Source organism: Stegodyphus dumicola, chromosome 6 (genome assembly GCF_044657685.1).
Source record: "Stegodyphus dumicola isolate Sdum_Otavi_A_Nest chromosome 6, ASM4465768v1".
NCBI classification, from domain to species: domain Eukaryota; kingdom Metazoa; phylum Arthropoda; class Arachnida; order Araneae; family Eresidae; genus Stegodyphus; species Stegodyphus dumicola.
Genome location: NC_140773.1, coordinates 224412290 through 224433942, shown reverse-complemented (window position 1 = coordinate 224433942; position 21653 = coordinate 224412290). Strand labels below are relative to the sequence as shown.

Here is a 21653-nt window from a genome sequence, read left to right as displayed (position 1 = left end):
CAAGTACGATCCAATACGATTTCATAATGCCATCAATAAAAACTACATTTTCTACCTCAGTTGAAACCATACAACCACAAACTATAACGGAGTCACCACCATGTTTAACTACAGGATGTAAATTTTTTGGATCCAAAACGATGTTGGTCTTGCTGCTTACGGTACGACGGCTGTCACTGTATAACAATATTAAGTATACATTCGACCAACCTTTTGGTCGCATCTGAAAATATTTTATCCCATTCTTCTTGCAACACTTATTTTAAATGCGCTTTGTGTTTAATTTTTTGTGTTTTTGGACCGCTGTTAAGACTGTGGCCTACAGATTTTCGCCGACATTGATATGTGGGGACTGTGGTGGTGAGTGTAAACTGCTGTTTACAATGAAAAAGACACTACATTTTGACGTTATGTGCCATTTGTTGGGGTTATTATTGTGCTAGAACATGAAATTTCTATCTAAACCTAGCTTGGTAGCACTTTCTTTTAGATTACTGCGGAGGATTGAATTCTCCATAAGGCGTGACGGCCGTCAGTGACGAAAATGTTGAATTTACTTTCATCAGTGACTACAACTTTCTTTCAAAAAGTTATTCATCTTCAATTTATGAGTTTTTGCAAACTCTAGACGCTTTTTACTGATTTTGCAGGCTGATGAATGGTTTCTTGCCAGCAACTCACTTTCATATCGGGCTTGTCTAATTTCACTTCGCACAGTTTCAGCACTTACACTTCTGCCAATAATTTGAGAAGTTTCTGCAACAAATCTGACTGCACTTACTTTAGGATCGATCTTGATATCTTTCAAAATTTTCTTTTAGGCAACATTACTCAGGATGCCTTTTATTTCTCTTGCACTTTTATTTTCAATCAATCCGTCACTTTTAAATCTTCCAATGACTTTTCTGGACACACGTGTGACTTCCACCAACAAGTTTAGCTATTTCACGATAAGATTTTCCTTTTTTTTATGTAATCTTAGTGTGAATTTTCTTACGTCGGTACTGTTTTCTTTTCGAGGAGCCACTTTCTATTTAAAAGCGTGGCTTAAAGTTCATATAACAAACTTCATCACAAAAGTGAAGAGGTTTAAGATAACATTACGCAACATTAGGTCAAAATAGAAGGTACGTAGAAAAAATGTAATCGTAGTTAAACACATTTTTCATTGGTGTATTCTCAATTTTTTGAACCACTGTACGTGTTTTAGTTAGGCTGTACAGCTGAATATATCCTGAATGGGTCCATGTTTATGCTGGTAAGGCCAGAATTGAGAATTTTTTATTTTAAAGGTATAAACATTTTAATGTCATTTAAAATTTTATAAAAAAGGCCAATAAATTTGTAAAAAGACATTAATTTAAGAATTTACTATGCTTTCATGGTTCAACATCCTGATTAGCCGATCCATATCACGTGACCCCAAGTGATCTCGTCTCACGTAAACTACGTTACAAAAATTTCATTCTCCCAGTAATTACATTAATTTCAAGTTAAATCTTAATTTGGAATAAATGTTTAAATGTCTTTTTACAAATTTATTGTCTTTATTTATTGGCTTTTTACAAAATTTTAAACCATATTAAAATGTTTATGCCTTCAAAATAAAAAAAAATTCTTAGAATTAACATTTTTTATGTGTATACTGTATGTTGTCGCCAACAAAGTCTGCTTGGCGAGATTTGCGCCGGCGAAACGGAAAAGTACCCAGTCTTCATACTCTGGATATGATATCATGGAATCGTCTGGAATGATATCGTGGACTTTCTTCGAGTTTGGTAAGTTTCATACAAACTCGTATGGTTACTTAAAATAAATTGTGAAAATAATGAAATTTCCTTTGCATATGCTGAATCGTAATCTGAGTGCATCTGTTCATTTATAAATTTACTATATTTATTTCCTATAAATATCAACACATATGCAGTTAGGGTTTTCTTACAATTTTACAACAGTTGCAAAATGCAGACAATTCCAAATTCATTTTATTATTGAAAGCTGCCTTACATTGCAGTCATGTATGAACGGTACCAGAATATATATTTTAGGTAAGCTGATTCAAATGTCTGATTGTTGAGTAAATCTGTAGCAAAAATAAAAATAAAAATTAAAATTATTACGCACTTAATACAAACTATATTTATCGAATAGAATGAAAGCATAAAATTGAGGATTCTAATTTTTAGCCGAAAGGGGCAATTTGCAGAGAAAGGGCTATTAATTTCGTTTTGGCATTTTGCGTCTGTTCACTATGAACGGCGTTTCCCTTTTCAGATTGCTGCCACCGAATATGAGAGCCCTGCATTTTATTTAAAGAAATTAAATAACGAAGAATCTGCATAATTTATGTATGTTTCTTGAATTGAGATAAAACAACGATACCTAGAGCTATCCAATTTTGAATAACGTACGTCTCCACCCCAATAATGGGCATCTGAAAGTCCGAATTTGGAATTTGTTTGATTATCAGTTTCATATTTTGTAAAGCATTTATAATTTGTTGGTTAAGAAACTCGACGATTTTAGAGCGAGTAATCGCAACACTGTGTAGGGGAAAAAAAAAAAAAAAAACTGAAAGGTTTCAGATTTTAAATTACGTCCAAAGGGGCGTTTTTTTAACATTTCGTATGTTACCTTTATTTATTAAATATTATGTTCTTCGCATCATGTTTCATAAAATTGAATTCAACAGCAATATCGCAAAATAATTTTAGAAGGAGCCTATCTTTAGAATTTCCGATATACAGTCTCTCAAGCTGGAGTTATAAATGTTTCTTCTGTACAACATTGCCATAGATAGCATTGAAATCCTTGAGTTTGTTAATCAAAAATTCGTTAAAAGTTTACAGAATATGAAATCGATAATAAAACAAACTCCAAATTTCAAATTTGGGCTTCCAGATGCCCATATTCGGGTGGAAACGTTCAATATTCAAAATTAGATGGCTCTAGGTACCTTAGTTTTATCACAATGCGAAAATCATGTACATACATTTATGCAGATTCCTAAATATATATATATATATATCTGCAGCGTGCTAAATTCTAAAGATAGACTGTTAATTTGGCTGTGAAAATACTTTGTGATATTGCTCTTGTATTAAATTTTATGTTTAAGTGCAAAAGAACATGCTATTTAATAAATAAAGGTAACACACAAAACGTTAGAATAAAAGTCCGTTTGGTCGTAAAACTGAATTGTGACAGAAGTTTGCTTGTATGTAAACACAAATAAGTAAAAGGTACACGGATAAAATTAAAGCCTAAACAATTATATTGAGAACTTAATAGGATAGAACTTAATAGATATTGAGAACTTAATAGGATAGAACTTAATAGATATTGAGAACTTAATAGGATAGAACTTAATAGATATTGAGAACTTAATAGAACAAAGGATAGATTGTTAATGGTGATGCTCTTGTTATGCAACCGATTACGGCAAAAGGGCGCAAAAATTATCTCACCTGAGGAAGGGATGCCGTCGTTGAGGGTTTTCTGAAAGAAGCGACTCGTGTATCTGTTTCGCATAGGGAAAACCTTCGAGGAAATGTATACCAAGTTGAGAAACACTAAATTTCGAGCAAAAGCTTTCTTTTTTTCCTCAGTTTAAACATCAGCAACCGTTAGAAATGAAATGTTAAAGGCAAATAAATAAATAAAAAATCTGAAAGGTTTTAGATTTTAAATTACGTCCAAAGGGGCGTTTTTTTTTAACATTTTGTGTGTTACCTTTATTTATTAAATATCATGTTCTTTGCACTTAAACCCTAAAATTCAGTTCAACAACAATGTTACGAAATATTTAAAAAAGCATATCTTTAAAATTTCCGATACACAGACTCGCCGCGCTGGAGATAAAGATGTTTCTTCCTTTACAATGTTCCCATGGCTCACATTGAAATCATCGAGTTTTTTAATTATAAATTCGTTTAAAGTTTTACAAAATATGAAATTGACCATAAAACAAATTGAAATTTCAAATTTAGGCTTCCCCATGCCCATATTCGCAGTAGGATTACTTCATTCAAAACTCGATGGCTCTTATGTACCGTTGTTTATCATAATGCGAGAAATATACATACATTTATGCAGATTTTTCATTATTTAATTTCTTCAAATATAGCTCTAACATTTGGTGGTAACAAGTTGAAAAGAGAAACGGGCATTTATAGTGATTCAATGCAAAACGAAAACAATAGTCCTTCAGGGACAAAGCCCCTTTGGACTAATAATAAATTCAAAATATTTTAAAAAATCTGAAAGTTTTCAAATTTTAACGGTCCCCTCAAATGGGTTTGTTAAGTTTTTTTACGCTCTCGCTGAACTCGCGGTCTACTAGTCTGCTGTTACACGCACTCTACTAACCCATTTTTTTTTTTTTTTTTTTTTTTTTTTTGTCTTAAAAGCAGCACAGCAGTGTATCTTTAGAATTCCCGTGTTGGCATGCATTTTTCCGTTTCTTGTCTTTTCTTTCTTTCTTTCTTTCTTTTTTTTTTTTTTTTTTTATCTTCCGAGGTTTTTCTCAGTTCATCATATCGCTGTTCAGCTTTCTTATACTAAGATGGCTTTACAAAACGTTTTTTAGTAATTTTCTGTTATCGGGACCGGATTCATAAATGTATGAATGTATGCATCTTTGTATGTACGTGAATATATGTGTATATGCATACACACACATACGTTTGTACTTACATATATATATGAACACATATATCCATACATTATATGTATTAAATGCATACATACATTTCTTTATGCGGTCCTGACAACAGAACAATACGTTTTTTTTATCTTCGTATTATTAACGTTTTGTGTGTTTGCTTTATTTATTAAATATCACGTTCTTAGCGCTTACGTCGCGCAAAATTCGATTCAACGGCAAAATCACAAAATATTTAAAAACAGCGTATCTTCAGAATTTCCGAGCGACAGTCTCGCGCTTTTGAAATAAAAAGGCTTCATTCCGTACGATGTTACCACTACTCGCTTTGAAATCGTTGAGTTTGTTAATCGAAAATTCATAAAAGTTTTATAAAATACGTAATATATAATAGAACAAATTTGAAATTTAAAATTCGAATGGAGGACTAGGTTATTCAGAATTGGATGGCTCTAGCCTCCTTTGTTTTCTCACAGTACTTTGTTTTCTCAAAGCACACTAGGGCTATCTGCCTAAGGGGAGGGATGCCTTCGTGGAGGACTTTCTAAGGGAAACTGGCTCGTATACACGTTACACATGGGGAAAACTACAAAAAAGCCCATACAGCCAGCGCGTTTGCGGGATTCGAACCTCGGACCGAACTACCAGCGTTCAGCGACTTTACTGCTAGTAGCCGCTGGTGAGCCTTCTGTATTTAATAAACAATCAGTAGTCTACAGGCTTCGTGTCTACGTTTCGTGCACTCTCTTCTTCAGTTTCTACTATTTTGTTAGTCACTCCGATTTTACAGGAAGCTCTGTTTAGAAACTTACGAGTATAACGTTTCTGAAGGTGATGCTTCCAATTTACTATAATATTTGTCGGGCATATTTATCTGACTATATCATGTTCATTAAAGGCCATATTTATGGATAGTAATATTCCATAGCTTTGAAAAAAATTCATTGCTTAATTTTCCATAAAAGGTAGTTTTAGTAAATTTAGTTTTTACTTTTTCTTTCAACAAATTTTAGTCATTTTTTACGAAACGTAATGGAAAAAAATATAGCAGTAACAATAAATGTATGTCTTTGTTCATGAAAACAAAACTTGGTTTATCAAGAATCTATTAGAGACGAAAACGCAGATGTTACGAGTGTGTTATTACGTCACGCTTTCCCATAACCGGCGCCAAATCGCAGCGCTTGGCGACAGTTTCACGATAACGGGATGATATGTAAGTATCATTATTTATTTATTACGTTATGTTTGGTGTCTACGAAAAGTACTTTTAACCTTTTATTTCCCTACAGGACTCTCAAGTCCCATCAATAAAATAAAATCGCCGAATTCTGTTTCAACGGAACTTTTAAATACCAATTTCATATTAAAAAAAAATGTAGTGAAAAACTTGTAAAACATTTTTGTAAGTTTAATATGAGATATTCTTCACGCACAAAGAATTATAATAAAAAAGTTACAAACTCTTTTTCAAAAAATAAAGTAATTTGGGACATAAAGGGTTAAAGGGAAATAGACCAGACTCACGCTACAAATAGATGGAAAATCATGAGACCTCATGCAGCCAGCCGTTTCCAAGGAATCCATAATAGTGTTCGGACAAATCGTTACCAGAATTATAAGTGTTCGATAGTCTTATCCACTCGATCACGATAGCATCTATTTATTTACAATAATCTATTTCAATTAAAAAAAAAAATCAGTCGAAGTCTTTTAAGGGAAGCATGTCATCGCAGAGATTTTCTGAAGAGAAAAACACATTGCACTGGCGTTTATGTGGAAAAAACCACGAAGAAGCCTCTTTCTCAACTTAAGAATAAATAAATAAATAAAAATCTGAATGCTTTCAGATTTTACGTTACGCCCGAAGGGGCGTTTTTTTTAACGCTTGTGGGTTACATTTATTTAGTAAATATCATGTTCTCCGCACTTAAACCATAACCTTCAGTTCAACAGCTTTAGCGCAAATAATTTTAAAATGAGCATATCTTTAAAATTTCCGATACACAGGAGATAATTCCCCCCCCCCCATCGTTTAGTGTTGCCATCGCTCTCTTTGAAATCATTGAGTTTGTTAATCATAAATTCATTAAAGTTTCACAAAATATGAAATAGGTAATGAAACAAATTCCAAATTAGGGCATCCAGATGCCCATATTCGGATGGAAACGCACGTTATTCAAAATTGGATGGCTCTAGGTACCATTGTTATATCACAATGCAAAAAGTATACATACATTTATGCAGATTCTTCATTATTTAATTTCTTTAATACAGGGCTGTAATGTTTGGTGGCAACAGTTTGAAAGGTGAACCGATATTTATAGTGAACCAATGCAAAATGCCAAAACGAAATTAATAGCCCTTATGGCTTTAAAAAAAAAAAAAAAAGTAGTAATAATTTTAAGATTTTTTTTTTCCAATTTAAAGATTAATTAATAAAAATTTGAAAGCTTTCGGATTTTATATTACGTCCAAAGAAGCGTTTTTTAATGTTTTGTGTGTTATATTTATTTATTAAATATCATGTTCTTCGTACTTAATCCATAAAATTTAATTCAGCAGTAATATCGCAAAATATTTAAATCAACATATCTTTAGAATTTCCGGTACACAGTGTCTGACGCTGGAAATATTTTTTTTTTCGTACAGTGTTGCCATGGCTCGCTTTAAAATCGTCAAGTTTCTTAATTAAAAATTCGTTACGGTTTGACAAAATAGGAAATAGATAATAAAACAAGTTCCACATTCCAAATTTTGGTTTCCACATGCTCATATTTGAACGGAGGATTACATTATTCAAAATTTGATGTCTCTCGATAGCGTTGTTTTTTTCCACAATGCGAGAAACATACATACATTCATGCAGATTCTTCATTATTTAATTTCTTTAATTAAATTGCAAGGCTCTAATAGTAGGTGGCAACAATTTGAAAAGTGAACCGACGCAAAAGACCAGAACGAAATTAATAGCCCATCTGGGCAAATTGCCTCTTTAGGCTGGAAAAAAAAAAAAAAAAAAAAAAAAAAAAACTTCTAATGGGCTCATAGTGGCTCAGCAAATAAGACCTGTGAACACTGGTTTTGTTTAAACCTTGTTCAAATCCCGGCGTACAGGTTGGCATAGAATTTTTAGCGGTTTTCCCCATGAGTAAGGTAATTACGAGTCAGTTTCCTTTAGAAAGTCTTCTAAGAAGGTATCCTTTCCCTTAGATAGATAGTTGTAGCATGCTTCGACTAAATCAGTTCACCTAACCCAACCGAAATTTTAGTATCCAGTGTTATGATCATTTCGGCGAGTGTCTGACCAAGTAATTCTCAATAAATAATGCTTTTCCTACGGTTAAAGTGAATGGAAAAACGCTATTCAATTTCGAAATTCTTGCTTTATGAGGTAATTTGAAGGAGCGAAATAGCATTGTTGTAGAAAGTCTGTGCTTTTTGAATCTTCAGTTTCCCTTCCCGGAAAGTAGGAATGCTGGAAATAAATCTTTAAGGAGACCGTCTCATTTGTCTCTCCTGGAGTCGCTCTGCATTTGTTTATCGCACGAAATTTAATTTGTGTCCTTCTCTTTTTCTTTTCCAGGACGAACTCCGAAGGGAGAACGAAAGGCCAATTTTTCCGCTCCTCCAGCAGGCTCCTTCATTAGGAGTAGTCTCTCTTTCTGTTCTCGCTGCAGCAAACCGGTACAAGCCCGAACGTAAACATGGCCAAGCATTCAGTGCACGCAGGGAGAGAGAGTAGCAAAAAGCGCCGCACATAATAAACCCGAGCCTCGGATTGGCGCATACGCGATCGACCCCTTTGCACGGGCATCTTGAGACGAGCCGCTCCCACTGACGGCAGACCCAGCTTGCGTCACGCGGAAGGCACGTGCGGACAGTGCGCCGACGAACCTCCACGATCGGCAGGGGTGTGCTATTTGCCCATATCAATAATTCGTTGCTGCACATTCGATGATTTTACCTCTTGTTAATTCACGTGCAACTATCAGGACACCGAGAAGCTTCTGATAATTTTCCATTGTTGAAGCAGGAATGATGTGCCAAAGCCAATAAATTGCGGAGGATTTGTAACCTAAAAATGGTAAACAAAACAAAATAAGCCAGGTTTTATGTTTATATCTCAGCGATGAATACGATCTCAATTATATCTTGGTGAGGAAGAATGTCGGTGGAATCTCTTTTCTTTTGCTTATATTTGATGGGCCATTTTCGACCCTTTTTGACTGGTGATGTGATCGATTTGCTTCCTTATTAATTAGCATTCGTTAAAAAAACAACAAAAAAAGTTATATGGCAATTGAATTGCAGTGGTTATTAAAAGAATAAAAATGTGCTGTATATAATAAATTCAGTGGGTCGCAAAAATTCGAAAGGGGTCGAAATTCTAGAATTCTTCGCCCAGGAACTGGCGCAATATTCCTCAATAAATAAGAAACTGAATAAATTAGTGATGGAAGATAATTTACGTTTATAATAAAACATTCATAATAACTGAAAATAATATTCTAGCAAAAACTACTGCGATGTTTCTTTTGTAAGTAAATGAACTGGATAACTATCTCGACTGAAAAACTGAGTGGACATGGATACCGATATTCAGATATCCCTGAAATGAGACTTGAGAAATTAAAGACCTCGCCACTGGGCATACGTTTAAGAACAATTCGCTTTTTCTTATTCGAGTCTGAGTTTTATTTATAATTTCTGCGATAAAGAATTATGGCATTTCCTTCCACCGACTGGAGGTTCTTCATGAACTGAACTGAAAACTCTTGCTGTCTGAAAGTGTTTCTGAAAGGCAATGAAACTGTCGGCTGCAGGATTACGGTAGAAACAAAGCTGGCGGCCGCCGACCCCAGTCTGGGCCGGCACCGAGCCGGAGGCGAGGCCTTGCGGCATCATCCTCAGCAAGTTTTCGGACATCCCGCCTCGGCAGCCACCCTCGCTTGTCAGTGTTGTTACCCCCCGGATCCTCTAAGTTCCATGCAGCCCACAGTGGCAGACGGGTATGGAAGCCTACCTATGGACCTCCATGTTACGGCGCAAGGTTACCATCCTTACTACAGGTAAGTGGCAATTTCCTTTTATATTTTCACTTACTTGAAGATTTATTGGTAATACACTATTTGCATTGGATGCAGATCCTTAAATTTTACATTTTTAAATGCTTCAGAAGTTAACAGAGAAACTTTATTTAAATGCACATGGAATCCATGTGATATTTCTCGAATTATTGTCGCATAATTTTTGTCATTAATTCGAATACTAATGAAACAGATACTTTAAAGCAATGTTTATTTACGCATGTAACAAGTTTTCCTTTGCATTTCATTTTCCTCCTTTATATTGGCGAAATTAGAAATTAGTGTGGTAAAATTGCTTCAAAAATGTATATTTGTTCTATCATGTTGTTAATTTCTGGTATTTTACATTTAAGCTTACTGGTGTTTTGCATTTTATTTGGTTCATAATCTGGTAAAATAAGAATCTGTCAACGAATCATGAAAAAGTCTTGTGAAGTTAAGAACGCTAAAACTTAATCAGTGGAAATGATCTCATAATTCGCAGAGTATCTGCAGTCTGTCTTCCAGTCCTACGAAAAAGCCTGCATTCTTAAAGCTTAGTGTATTTTCAGAATTTAAATTACATTCTTACAATATCTTCGGTCAAATTTTTTATCATCCTATTCAGAATATTTAAGGTTTTTACTTTTTAAATTACGCATGTGAATAAGTTACTTTATTACACTATCTTCGATCATAATTTTTATCATCATTTTCAAAATTTTAAAGATTTTTCTTTTTAAATTACACATACGGATGAATTACTTTATTGATAAATCTTCAGCAAAATTTTGATCCATCAAAATTTTTGTCACCATTTTCAGAATTATAAAGAATAAAAGATGAATTATGATTTATGACATTAAGATGAATTATGATTTTAAAGATGTTTTAAGTTACACATATGAATAAATTAAGTCATTACAAAATCTTCGCCAAAAATTATCATGCAGATATCCGCTAATATGATATATTATAGTTTACAATACCCAAAATATTTTCATTCAGCTGCAACCCAAAAGGTTTTGGAAACGATCTAGAAGTATCTAGAAGATTGCTTTTAATATCTGGAAGATCTAAAACCCCTGATCTTCCAGATATTAAAAGCATTCTACATAACTATATAAAAATGCGCCTCTAAGTTCCATGCATGTTCCTCATGTTTCGTTCCATGTAGTCATAGACATTCTACATGTTCTATGATTACATGGAACGAAATTTAATTGATCGTAGAATCACACTGACCGTCCAGTTACATAATAAAAGCCTAATCTGGCTCTTACAGCACTTTGGGGCAAAGATTTGTTATTTTTTAAAACTTTTTGCGTGTAGTGCATTTCATATATCAGGAGCGGAGTTTAACATTTCTACAAAAATTCTATTTTATTATTCAGTTATTTTACGTACGGTTATTTTTTAATAAATGAGTTAACATACAGGCTATACATAATGTTTAATTTTAGAAAAATATTACCTATATAATATATAATCTCGAAAATCGAGGAAAAGGTTTTATTTATGTATTAGTCCTGTTTGCTAAATAGTATTGTATTTCATTATGTTTGAACAAAAATAAAATAAAATAAATAAAAAATTTTAAAAAGTTGCTTGAATATTTGAAAATAGAAAACCCAGATAGCGCCTGAAATAAAATTTACCTTTATTATCACAATAATTAAAACTATTACAAGTTACCATATCTATATTAAGCTGAATTATAAACATAATCTTAATAAGGAAAATTTATCAAACAATGAAACAACTAATTATCGAAATAAATAAGTCAAGTTTTAGTTGGGATACGAAACACATAATGTTTTTAATATTTTCGTTTATTATTTCATTTTAGTAACCCTATAAGAAAAGTCTCATAGTTTCGAATTGCGAATAAACGCGTTGTCCAACAAATATATTTAGTTCACTATAAACAAAATATTAATGAATATATGAATTAAAATGTTACAGGATAAAAGAAAAGAAACTTCTTTGATGGGAGAGGGGGAAAGGTAAAGATGTTATGATATTCTTCTATTATCAGGACCAGATTCAGGAATATATGCACGTAAGTATGTGTCTACGTGCATATATATGTGCACGTGTGTATGTGTCTACGTGTATGTACATACATATATACACGAATACGTTAAGACATACATCTATATATACATGTAAACATACATACATTTCTGAACCCGGTCCCGATAACAAAACAGTACCAATGTTATCTTACTCCAATATTCTTAAAATTTGTCACTCGATAATTCAGGTCTAAATATAATTAACTGTTTTGGTATAAACATTTACTTATTACTGATTTTGCTTACCTTAATTATGTCTTAGAACTATAATAAATATATAGCTCTAATTTTTGTTGATTCGCATTACCGTTGAACTATTAATTATTGCAGAATGTAAAAATACATTAAAAATTACGCTGTATATCACAATTTTATTGCACTTAATGGAATTTATTACTAATAAAATGTACATTTCGTTTTTGAGAAATAAGATTTAAAATAGTTCATAATGTTACAAATTTTCGAAAAAAAAATATTGCGCTGTTTTAGAAGCTTAATTTATGCAATATTCCGTGTTCAATATTCCATGTCTCCGCAAACTTATTTCTTAGTAAAATTTTTAAGAACATTCCATAACCATAGCTTCCTAAATATAAATAAATAAATAAAAATTTATATTACGCCCAAAGGAACCTTTTTTTTAACGTTTCGTATGTTGCCTTTATTTATTAAATATTATGTTCTTGGTACTTAAACCATAAAATCCAATACAACAGCAATATCCTAAAATAATTTAAAAAGGGTATATCTTTAGAATTTCCAATGGCACAGTTTCTCGCGTTGGAGATAAAAATGTTTTTTCCCCCGCCGTATAGTGTTGCCATTGCTCACTTTGAAATCGTTGAGCTTGTTCATCAAAAATTCGTTAAAGTGTTAAAGTGTCAAATGAAACCGATAATAAGATAATCGATTCATAATAATTATGATTCTGAAATCGATAATAAAACAAATTCCAAATTAGGGCTTCGAGATACCCATATGCGGCGTAAGATTACGTTATTCATAATTGGATGGCTCTAGGTACCGTCATTTTATCATAATGCGAGAAACATACATATATTTATGCAGACTCTTCATTATTTAATTTCTTTAAATATAACACAGGGAGATAAATATTGTGTGGCAACAATTTTAAAAGTGAAATGGACTTTTAAAGTTTTCGAAGCAAAATGCCAAAACGAAATTTATAGCGCCTTTGGGCTAAAAATTGCTATTTGAGGAAACAGTATGGAAATATTGTACAAGTTAAGTTCCTAAAACGGCGCAATAGGTTTTTTTTTTTCAAAAATTTTTATCATTATGAACTATTTCAAATATTATTACTCAAAAACGAAATTATGCACACATTTTATTAGTAATAAATTCTATTAAGAGCAATAAGTATTTTGATATAGAACGTAATTCTTTTATATTATTCTGCAATAATTAAAACTTCAAATGTAATCTGAATCAATAAAAATCAGAGTTGTATATTTATTGTATTTCTAAGGAATAACGCAAGTCCAATAAATAAAAATATCGATGATTTATAAATACTCACCATATTTTAAATCTATTTAATATATAAATTATGGCTGTCGAAACTTCTCTTTGGTTGTATAGGAATTGGAATTAGTTTTGTAATGAAGTTTTAAAGAACTCTTGCCATTTTTGAACGAACAACAGCTTTATCAGTCAAAATTTAACAGAAAAACCGGAAAAACATTTTTTTAAGTTCGCGCATCGTCTGCGGATATTCTTTGCGAATAATCGTATAAATTTTGGCTGTCGAAACTTCTCTTTGGATATATAGGAATTAGAATTATGTTTTGTAATGAAGTTTTAATGAACTCTCGCCATTTTTGAACGAACAACAACTTTATCAGTCAAAACTTACAGAACTGGAAAAACATTTTTTAAGCTCGCGCATCGTCTGCAGATATTCTTTGCGGATAATTGTCTGCGGTAATTTACATTTCTTAGTGGAATTATGTTGGTAGAGTAGCAACGCAAATACGTTACACTTTGTTGGATTGCCACCCTTTTATCTCACAAGCAAAATTATATTAATTAAATAAAAGTTTGTAAACTATTTACTATCATGTAACCTAGGGCTTATTTATCAAGAAGTCTGCAAAATTACACGAATGTGATATAGTTTCGGAAAAATAGTGCTGAAACGAGCATTGTTGTCAATGAACTGATTTATCCGCAATGAGATGCGGAGAAACAAAGAATACAGACTCTCAGTTGTCCTAGATGATCGGTGAGCCCGGTCTGGGCACACCGAGGGTTCGCCGTTTGATCTGAAGCAAGATTTCAAGGTAAAAATTTAAAACTAATATCGAACAAGGAGCTTAGCATACAGCCAAAAAATAACATAGGAATTTCTTTTCAAACAATTCCTTTTATACACTAAAAAATCTGGAAGATTTCTTTGAAAAATGAGGGTCATAAAAAACTAAACATGGCTAAAATATATGGACTGGTTTGTGTTGAGCTGCCATCTAGTATAAATAAAGAAGGTTCAGAGTAACCTATAGTAATATAAATCTTTTTTCATTCAACTTTTCTGTGCGTAAAGAAGGAAATTTTTAGGTGTGTCCATACCGGACACACTGTGCCGCACAGGATTAAGGGATGTTGGAAGCTAAAATCTTCAAACCAAAAATGGTGATTTGGGATTTTTGCATTTTCAAGTTCTCTACACTTTTAACTTTCTAAAAAAATAGCATACTTTAATCTCTAAGAAAATTAGAAATGTAAAAAATGTAATTTATGAATGGAATGCTTTAATTGAGAATTTTTATATAAAAATGCATTTTTCTACATTTTTTTAATATTGGATATACCATTTCTCAGGAACTACTGCTCAAAGGTATGTAAATTTTTTATGGCTTATTTATTACGTTTCCTAATATTTACTTAAAGGAGCTTTTGTTGATAAACTAAGAAAACAAATTTCACAATCTTTTTTCAGAAAAGTGCTAAATTTCACTGTGCTTAGGGCCGGATTTGCGAGTAAACTATATAAACTATATCTTAAGACCCCCCTAAAATTTCAAATATACTCGTAGTATAAGTAGTATTAAAATATATTCTAACAAACTTATAAAGGGTCTCATAGGGCCTTATGAAGTCTTAATCTGGCTCTGACTGTGACTAATACAATGTTCTATAAATTACTCTAAAACTCAAAGTTTAAAAAGCTCATTTCAGTACAAACAGATAAGTGTACTTTCATTACAAAAAAAATTTCAAACGTGTATCTACAGTAGATTTTGAGAAAAGGTGCATCGAAAATCGCCAGTTTAACATTGTCGATATACGGGGTTCCGATTCCCTTTAATGCTTCATTCTGATTAATTATCTGATCGTGCAAAGAACGCGGACACTATCTCCAACAGAAGGGATCCCTTTGAAAGACTTTTTGTAGGAATAATACCCACTGTTGGCGAAGTTGATAACTACTGATCAACGGTAGTTCAGAACAGATTCGAATCCCAACGAACCGGCTCATTCCATAAGGCAGTTCTTTAAGCTTTCTTCACGTGTAACGTAAATATGATAGCTTGCTTTATAAAGTTTTTTACGAAACCTATTTGTTCTATTAGCAGACATATCTGTAAGGCATTTAGAGATCAATAACAGGGCAAACAATTTAAGAGAAAGTGACTGTCTCTCATCATGGAGAAAAGGTAAAAACCCGCAATATCCGAGTGGTGAAATCACTGAACGCTAGTAGTTCCAATATGAGTTCAATTTTAGGCAAACCGACTGGATATATGGTGGTTTTCCCCATGTGTAGCGTATATACTAGCCAGTTTCCATCAGAAAGCTCTTCACGAAGGCGTCCGTTCTCTTAGGTAGAGAGCCCTTGCGTGCTTTGCCGTAATCAGATATACCAAATCAAACTCAAAACTCCCGCAGGCAGCGTTTTCAACGGGAAACAAAACCGCGCCGAGATGCTATTATTCAGTCGTCATCCATTTGTCACAACTGGGCATATTTCCCTAAAAGACCACTGATGAAGGTCTCTTATTCTGATACTTGTCGTTAAGAATTAACTTCAGCTTTCTACGAGCTCGATTACTGTTAAAAATCTTTCATCTGGATAATTTAAAAATACTTTAAAACAACTTGCTTTCGTAAAATTCTAATCTGTGTATATTTTATGACAGTTTCGAAGAAAAAATAAAATTTAAGAAATCCCCTGTGATTTAAAAGCAGTTTTTTCTCCCCTTTGGCGTGCTGTAATTAGGTACAATTATGCGAATGCTGTAATATATTCAAAAACAGAAATATTTTTTAAAAACAATTCTTTTGATGAACAGCTTAATTTTTCAAAAAGTAGTTTCATAAACTGTATTGCGAAACAGCCTAATATGTAAGAGTTAGCAAATAAAATAACATTAACGAAATTAGAAAGTGTATTCTTACATGAGAAGGTAATTTAACATGCCATAAACTTCTAATAATGCAGCCAACGAGTATAAGAATATATGAAACATAAAAAACATTCTTCTGTTTCTATGCTGTTTTGCACCTAATTCTAGATAAAATGCTTGCCTCATATGTGAAATATTTCAACACTGGATTGTCTTTAAACAATATCGATATGATTTGCTTTAAACAATACAACTTAATAGGTTCCAGAGAAAATTAAAAAAAAAGGGGGGACATGGACACCACACGACTTCCTTGTACGGTCTATTAAATTATAAACATGCTTTTGCTGCATTTCATTTAAACTTATTTTCCCGAATTTCATTGCAGATATATTTCTCATGCAGTTAATGCAGTTCCGACTGTACGGCAAGGCAAAAATACATAAAAACTCAAAACATCTTCATTAAAAATTGTAAAACACCAAATACACACCAAATACAGTTAAACATAAAACATCAAATACAGTTAAAACTGTTAAATAAACTATTATTACAATTAAGAATATAGTTTCTACAAAAAAAAAAAAAAAAAAAAAAAAAAAAAAAAAAAAAAAAGGAAACAATTCGGCCAGCGGGCAGGAAGACAGCTTTTTTGGTGCACAAACTGACTTAATTCACTATTCTGCTAAGAGTTTCAAATGTCCCAAAACTGTAGTCTCGTTAGGCTTAGCATCGCTTAAACTTTTAAATTGTTGAATAATTCTACTACTATTGCATGCAGATTAATTAAAGGCATAAAACCCTTAACCGAAACATAATTGAACCGGAACAACATAATTCGATCACTTTAAAAGCAAAAGATGCACAATTTACCAACATATAAGAATAAAATCACTGCTCACCTAGCCGGGTAACAGAGTGTATATATATACGTTCCCTAGAATGCGTATACCAATTTCCCAAAGGCTAGTGTATGGTAGCCAAAAACAAGTACATGGCTTGTTTTTTGCTGCCATTACCCGTAAACATATTTTTCCAATTAGAAAAATTTTTTAAATCACACAAATATTCATGCTCTATCGCTCTCAAATTGAAAGAAAATCTGTTTGGGGAAAGTTAGGTTATCTATCTTTCCATATGCTCCTTCGATCCCTGCACTTAAGTTACGAAAATTTTATATCATTGTAACAAATAGAATGCAAAAAGTGTCATTCTCGTACGACAAGAATTGATCCAGATATTTAGCTTCAAAAATTTGTATATTTGATATCATTTTCAGCTGACGTTGAGGGATCGCTTCATAATTAAATTTGAACGCTTCGAGGTTGTTGCTTTTTTCCTTAATTGCCATTCAATGATATTCCTTTTGTTATTTACTGAGGTCTTTAATTAATAATTTTGTTATATTTGGTATGCCGAAAGAAATTTTGCAAAAGCAATTTAAAAATTTTCACAGTTGAAACTTACGTTTTAATGCTATAAAAAATATTCATTAAACGGCAATCTTTTTCATTCTTAATTAATGCAAAATATTACCAAGAGTTGATTACATATGAATACCGAAGACTGCCAGTGTGTTTTTAAAACACGAATTCTATAAGATTGGCGAATAAGATCTCCATTAAAAATTATTTTGACTAATTATCAGTACTTTTCAAATTTCATTTCAACATTATATCTATTAATTCTTTTTTTTTCTTTTTTTTTTTTAGCCCAAAAGGGCCATTAATTTCAAAATGGCATTTTGTGTCGATTCTTTTTCCAAGCTGCTGCCACCAATTATTATCGCCATGCATTATATTTAAAGAAACTAAATAATGAAGAATCTGCACAAATGTATGAATGTTTCTCGCACTGTGAAGAAACAACGGTATGTAGAGCCATCCAATTTTAAATAACGTAGTCCTCCAACCGAACATGGGTAACTGGAAGCCCGAATTTGGAATTTGTTTTATTATCTATTTCAAATTTTCTAGAACTTTTTTTGAACAAATTTTTGATGAACAAACTCGACGGTTATAAAGCGAGCAACGGCAACACTGTACGAAAAGAAAATTTTTATCTTCAGCGCGCGGGATTGTGTATCGGAAATTCTAAAAATACGCTGTTTTTAAATATTTTGCGATATTGCTGTTCAATTGAATTTTATGTGGTTTAAGTGAGAAGAACGCGATATTTAATAAATAAAGTTAACACTCAAGACGTTTAAAAAAAAAAAAAAAAAAGCCCTTTTGGGCGTAATATAAAATCTACTCGTAAAAGCTTTTAAGATTTATTTTTTTTTCTCCTTTTTTCTTCTTTTTTTGGCTTCAAGATGCTTGTCACTTAATGTTTTAGTATCAGAAACAGTTTTTTCTAAACTGATATGTTACGTACAAATGCAAACCATTCGTTTTTCAATTTGTTATGACTCCAGAATATAATCTCCAAATTTAAAATTATATACTTCCATCAAAGGTTTAAAATTTTAAATTAACCAGGTAATTAAAGGTCTGAAATGCTAAAATGGAAATTTTGTCAAAAAAAGTTCGCAAACAGTTTGTATCCTAGAGACGTAATTCAGTTTTGCTCGATTGATGCATAAGTCACTATACGTAACTTGTGTACTTGTTTTCGAGTATAATGTATGCCAGGGGTTCTTAAACTTTTTACAGTCGCGAGCCCTTTTTATTACTGAGATTTTTTTTCGCGACCCCCAAGACCCTATAATGTTTACAAACATTTTATAGGACCCCATAAGTATTGCGCAAATCCGACACACACGTGAGTGAAACTGTCAATTTTTTCACTTTTACTGTAATATATACTGTTGCAGTTTTAGGTCATTAATTTCTAATTTTAAGACATAGAACAATGTGAAAATTTTAAATAAGTAACAGACGAAATGACAGCGCCACGTGCAAAGCAAGGAAAATGAACGTTTATATTGTAGAGACATTAGGTATATTTTTGGAAGCAGAAAAGATGAAAAATAGCAACCGCCTTCACCGGGAATCGAACCACGGACCTCTGGAACGAAGGCACGCTAGGAAGGCGGGAGAAATACCTTGTACAGTAAAGTGTAGGTAGAACCTTTTTCTCGAAAAAATCCAATCATGCGAATTTTTGATTACCCGAATGAGGTCCAGTCCTCGTTAAGTTCGGGTAATTGGAGTTCTACTGCATTTTAATTAAAGTTGGAGTTCTACTGTATTTTAGATCTGTTAATTGGAGTTTTGTTAATTTTAGATCTGCTAATTGGATAATCGGAGTTCTACTGTATTTTAGATCTGTTAATTGGAGTTTTGTTAATTTTAGATCTGTTAATTGGATAATTGGAGTTCTACTGTATTTTAGGTCTGTTCGCACATTTTTAGATTAATTTCACTGTAATTACATAAACATTTTACCTAAAATGTTTGTATTTTAAATACTCTATTTCATAAACCTTTTTTTTTTTTTTTTCAATATCTTTCTACACCCTAATTTCCAAGGCAATAAAGTCTTTTGTAGTATCGGAAGAGGTATTTGGTACCATTCCTCTTGAACAGCTTTCAGGCCCACCAGCGGCCGAGTGGTAAAGTCGCTGAACACTGGTAGTTCGGCCCGAGGTTCGAATCCAGCGAACGGGCTGGCTTCATGTTTGTTTTCCCTATGTGTAACGTGTATACGAGCCGCCAGTTTCCCTTAGAAAGTCCTCCACGAAGGTTTCCCTCCACTTAGGCAGATAGCCCTCGAGGCTTTGCCGTAATTAAATTAAATTAAATAACCTTGAACAGCTTTCGAAAGTCCTTTTAGATCGACGTGTGAACAATCAATTTTTTTTTAAAAATCCAAAAACACAAAAATCCATGTGGATAGTCAGGAGATTTAGTACGCCTTGATACCAGTTTCTTGTACTATTTTTTCGAAGAAATTAACAGTGGATTTTGACGTTAGGCTGCTTGCTTTGTCTTGATGCAATTTTACTGATTGGTTGGTAAAGAGATTGATTGGTTGGTAAAGGCATTGTTGGTAATGAGAAGGATAGTTCATGTTTGAGAATTGGGTGTAAAATGTGTTCCTGATAATATATGGAGGTGACCTTAATATTTTTATCCAATCACTTTATTTTTAATTTGCCGTTATATGAAAAACAGAAATCATGATAAATCCCTTTGGAAAACATTCTTTAGATTTTTTGAACCATGATTTAAGATTTGTTTCTCTTCTTTGATGGTAATACATGGATCTTCTTTTATTGAAGTCATTTAAAAGCACCCAAGATTCATCTATTATGACAACACTTTTCTGTCCAGACAAATGTTTCCCGTAAAGAATTCTGCAGCGCGTTCTGCGTTCGAAGATATGTCGTGGAGAAAGACAATGCACATTATATATATATATATATATATATTTTTTGCCTTTTTAAAGTTCAGATCAGCATTCGATAATTAGAAAACTATAAATGGATTGGATTGGATTAATCAGTTATGGCAAAGCACACGAGGGCTATCTGCCTAAAGGGAGGGATGCCTTCGTGGAAGACTTTCTAAGGGAAACTGGCTCGTATATACGTTACACATGGAGAAAACCACGAAAACGCCCATGCAGAATTCGCGGGATTCGAACCTCGGACCGAACTACCAGTGTTCAGCATCTTTACCGCTCGGCCACTGGCGAGCCAGAAAACTAGGGTGTAGAAAGATATTGAAAAATAAGGGTTATGAAATAGAGTATATAAAACAGAAAAATTTTAGGTAAAATGTTTATGTAAATAAAATGAAATTAGTCTAAAACCACATTGTTAACAATTGGTACTTAGCATTTTAATGATTTTACGACTGTTCTTTGACTTGACGGATTTTTTTAACACTTAAATGCATGAATTTTTATTTTAAGGCATTAGAATTGATATCAAATAAAATGGGAAAAACACTAAAAAAAATTCTAAACTAAATTTTTATTCCAATTTTTGAAAAAATACTAACTTTTACAAAAACATATGATCAGAAATTTGTGTAATAACAATTTTATGTAATAATATAGGCATTATTATTACATAAAATTGTTGTATATAGACATTATTATTAGATAAAATTTTACGTAATAATATAGAGACATAGGTTATTTCGAAGCAGGAGACATGAAAAATGAGCAATGCCCTGTCGGGACTCGAATCTCAGACATCTCGAATACGCGTCCAGTGTGCTGCCCATTATACTACGAAGGCATCCTTAGAAGGCGGGGAAAATATCTTATAATAATACATACCTGTTCAAACAACTGTTCAAACAATTTTAAAACTTTAAATACATGAAAATAACAACCAACACAAAATCAAAAATTCGTAAACACAATGGATGTCCACACCCTACACATCGACTCACAATAATGACGGTTACACCGTTAGTGGTGCCATCACAATGAAACTTTCAAAACTATAAATGTAAACAGTATGTACCTAATTGGTTACATTATGCAATAAGCTAAAATTTATGTTTTGAATTGATTTACA

At 32.6% G+C, this 21653-nt stretch overlaps 1 protein-coding gene across 2 annotated transcripts in view; it reads left to right on the top strand.

Moving 5' to 3' along the window:
* Window positions 1-8158: 8158 nt before the first annotated feature.
* LOC118193862 (protein trachealess-like) overlaps window positions 8159-21653 on the top strand; it is a 568020-nt gene continuing 554525 nt past the window's right edge. Inside the window, exon 1 of one of the 2 annotated variants that reach the window (XM_085819599.1) lies at window positions 8159-9735. In XM_085819599.1, the coding sequence (XP_085675725.1) occupies window positions 9653-9735 (83 nt within the window). In that variant the 5' untranslated portion in view covers window positions 8159-9652. The remainder of the gene's footprint in view (window positions 9736-21653) is intronic. The other variant, XM_085819600.1, reaches the window with a different exon arrangement.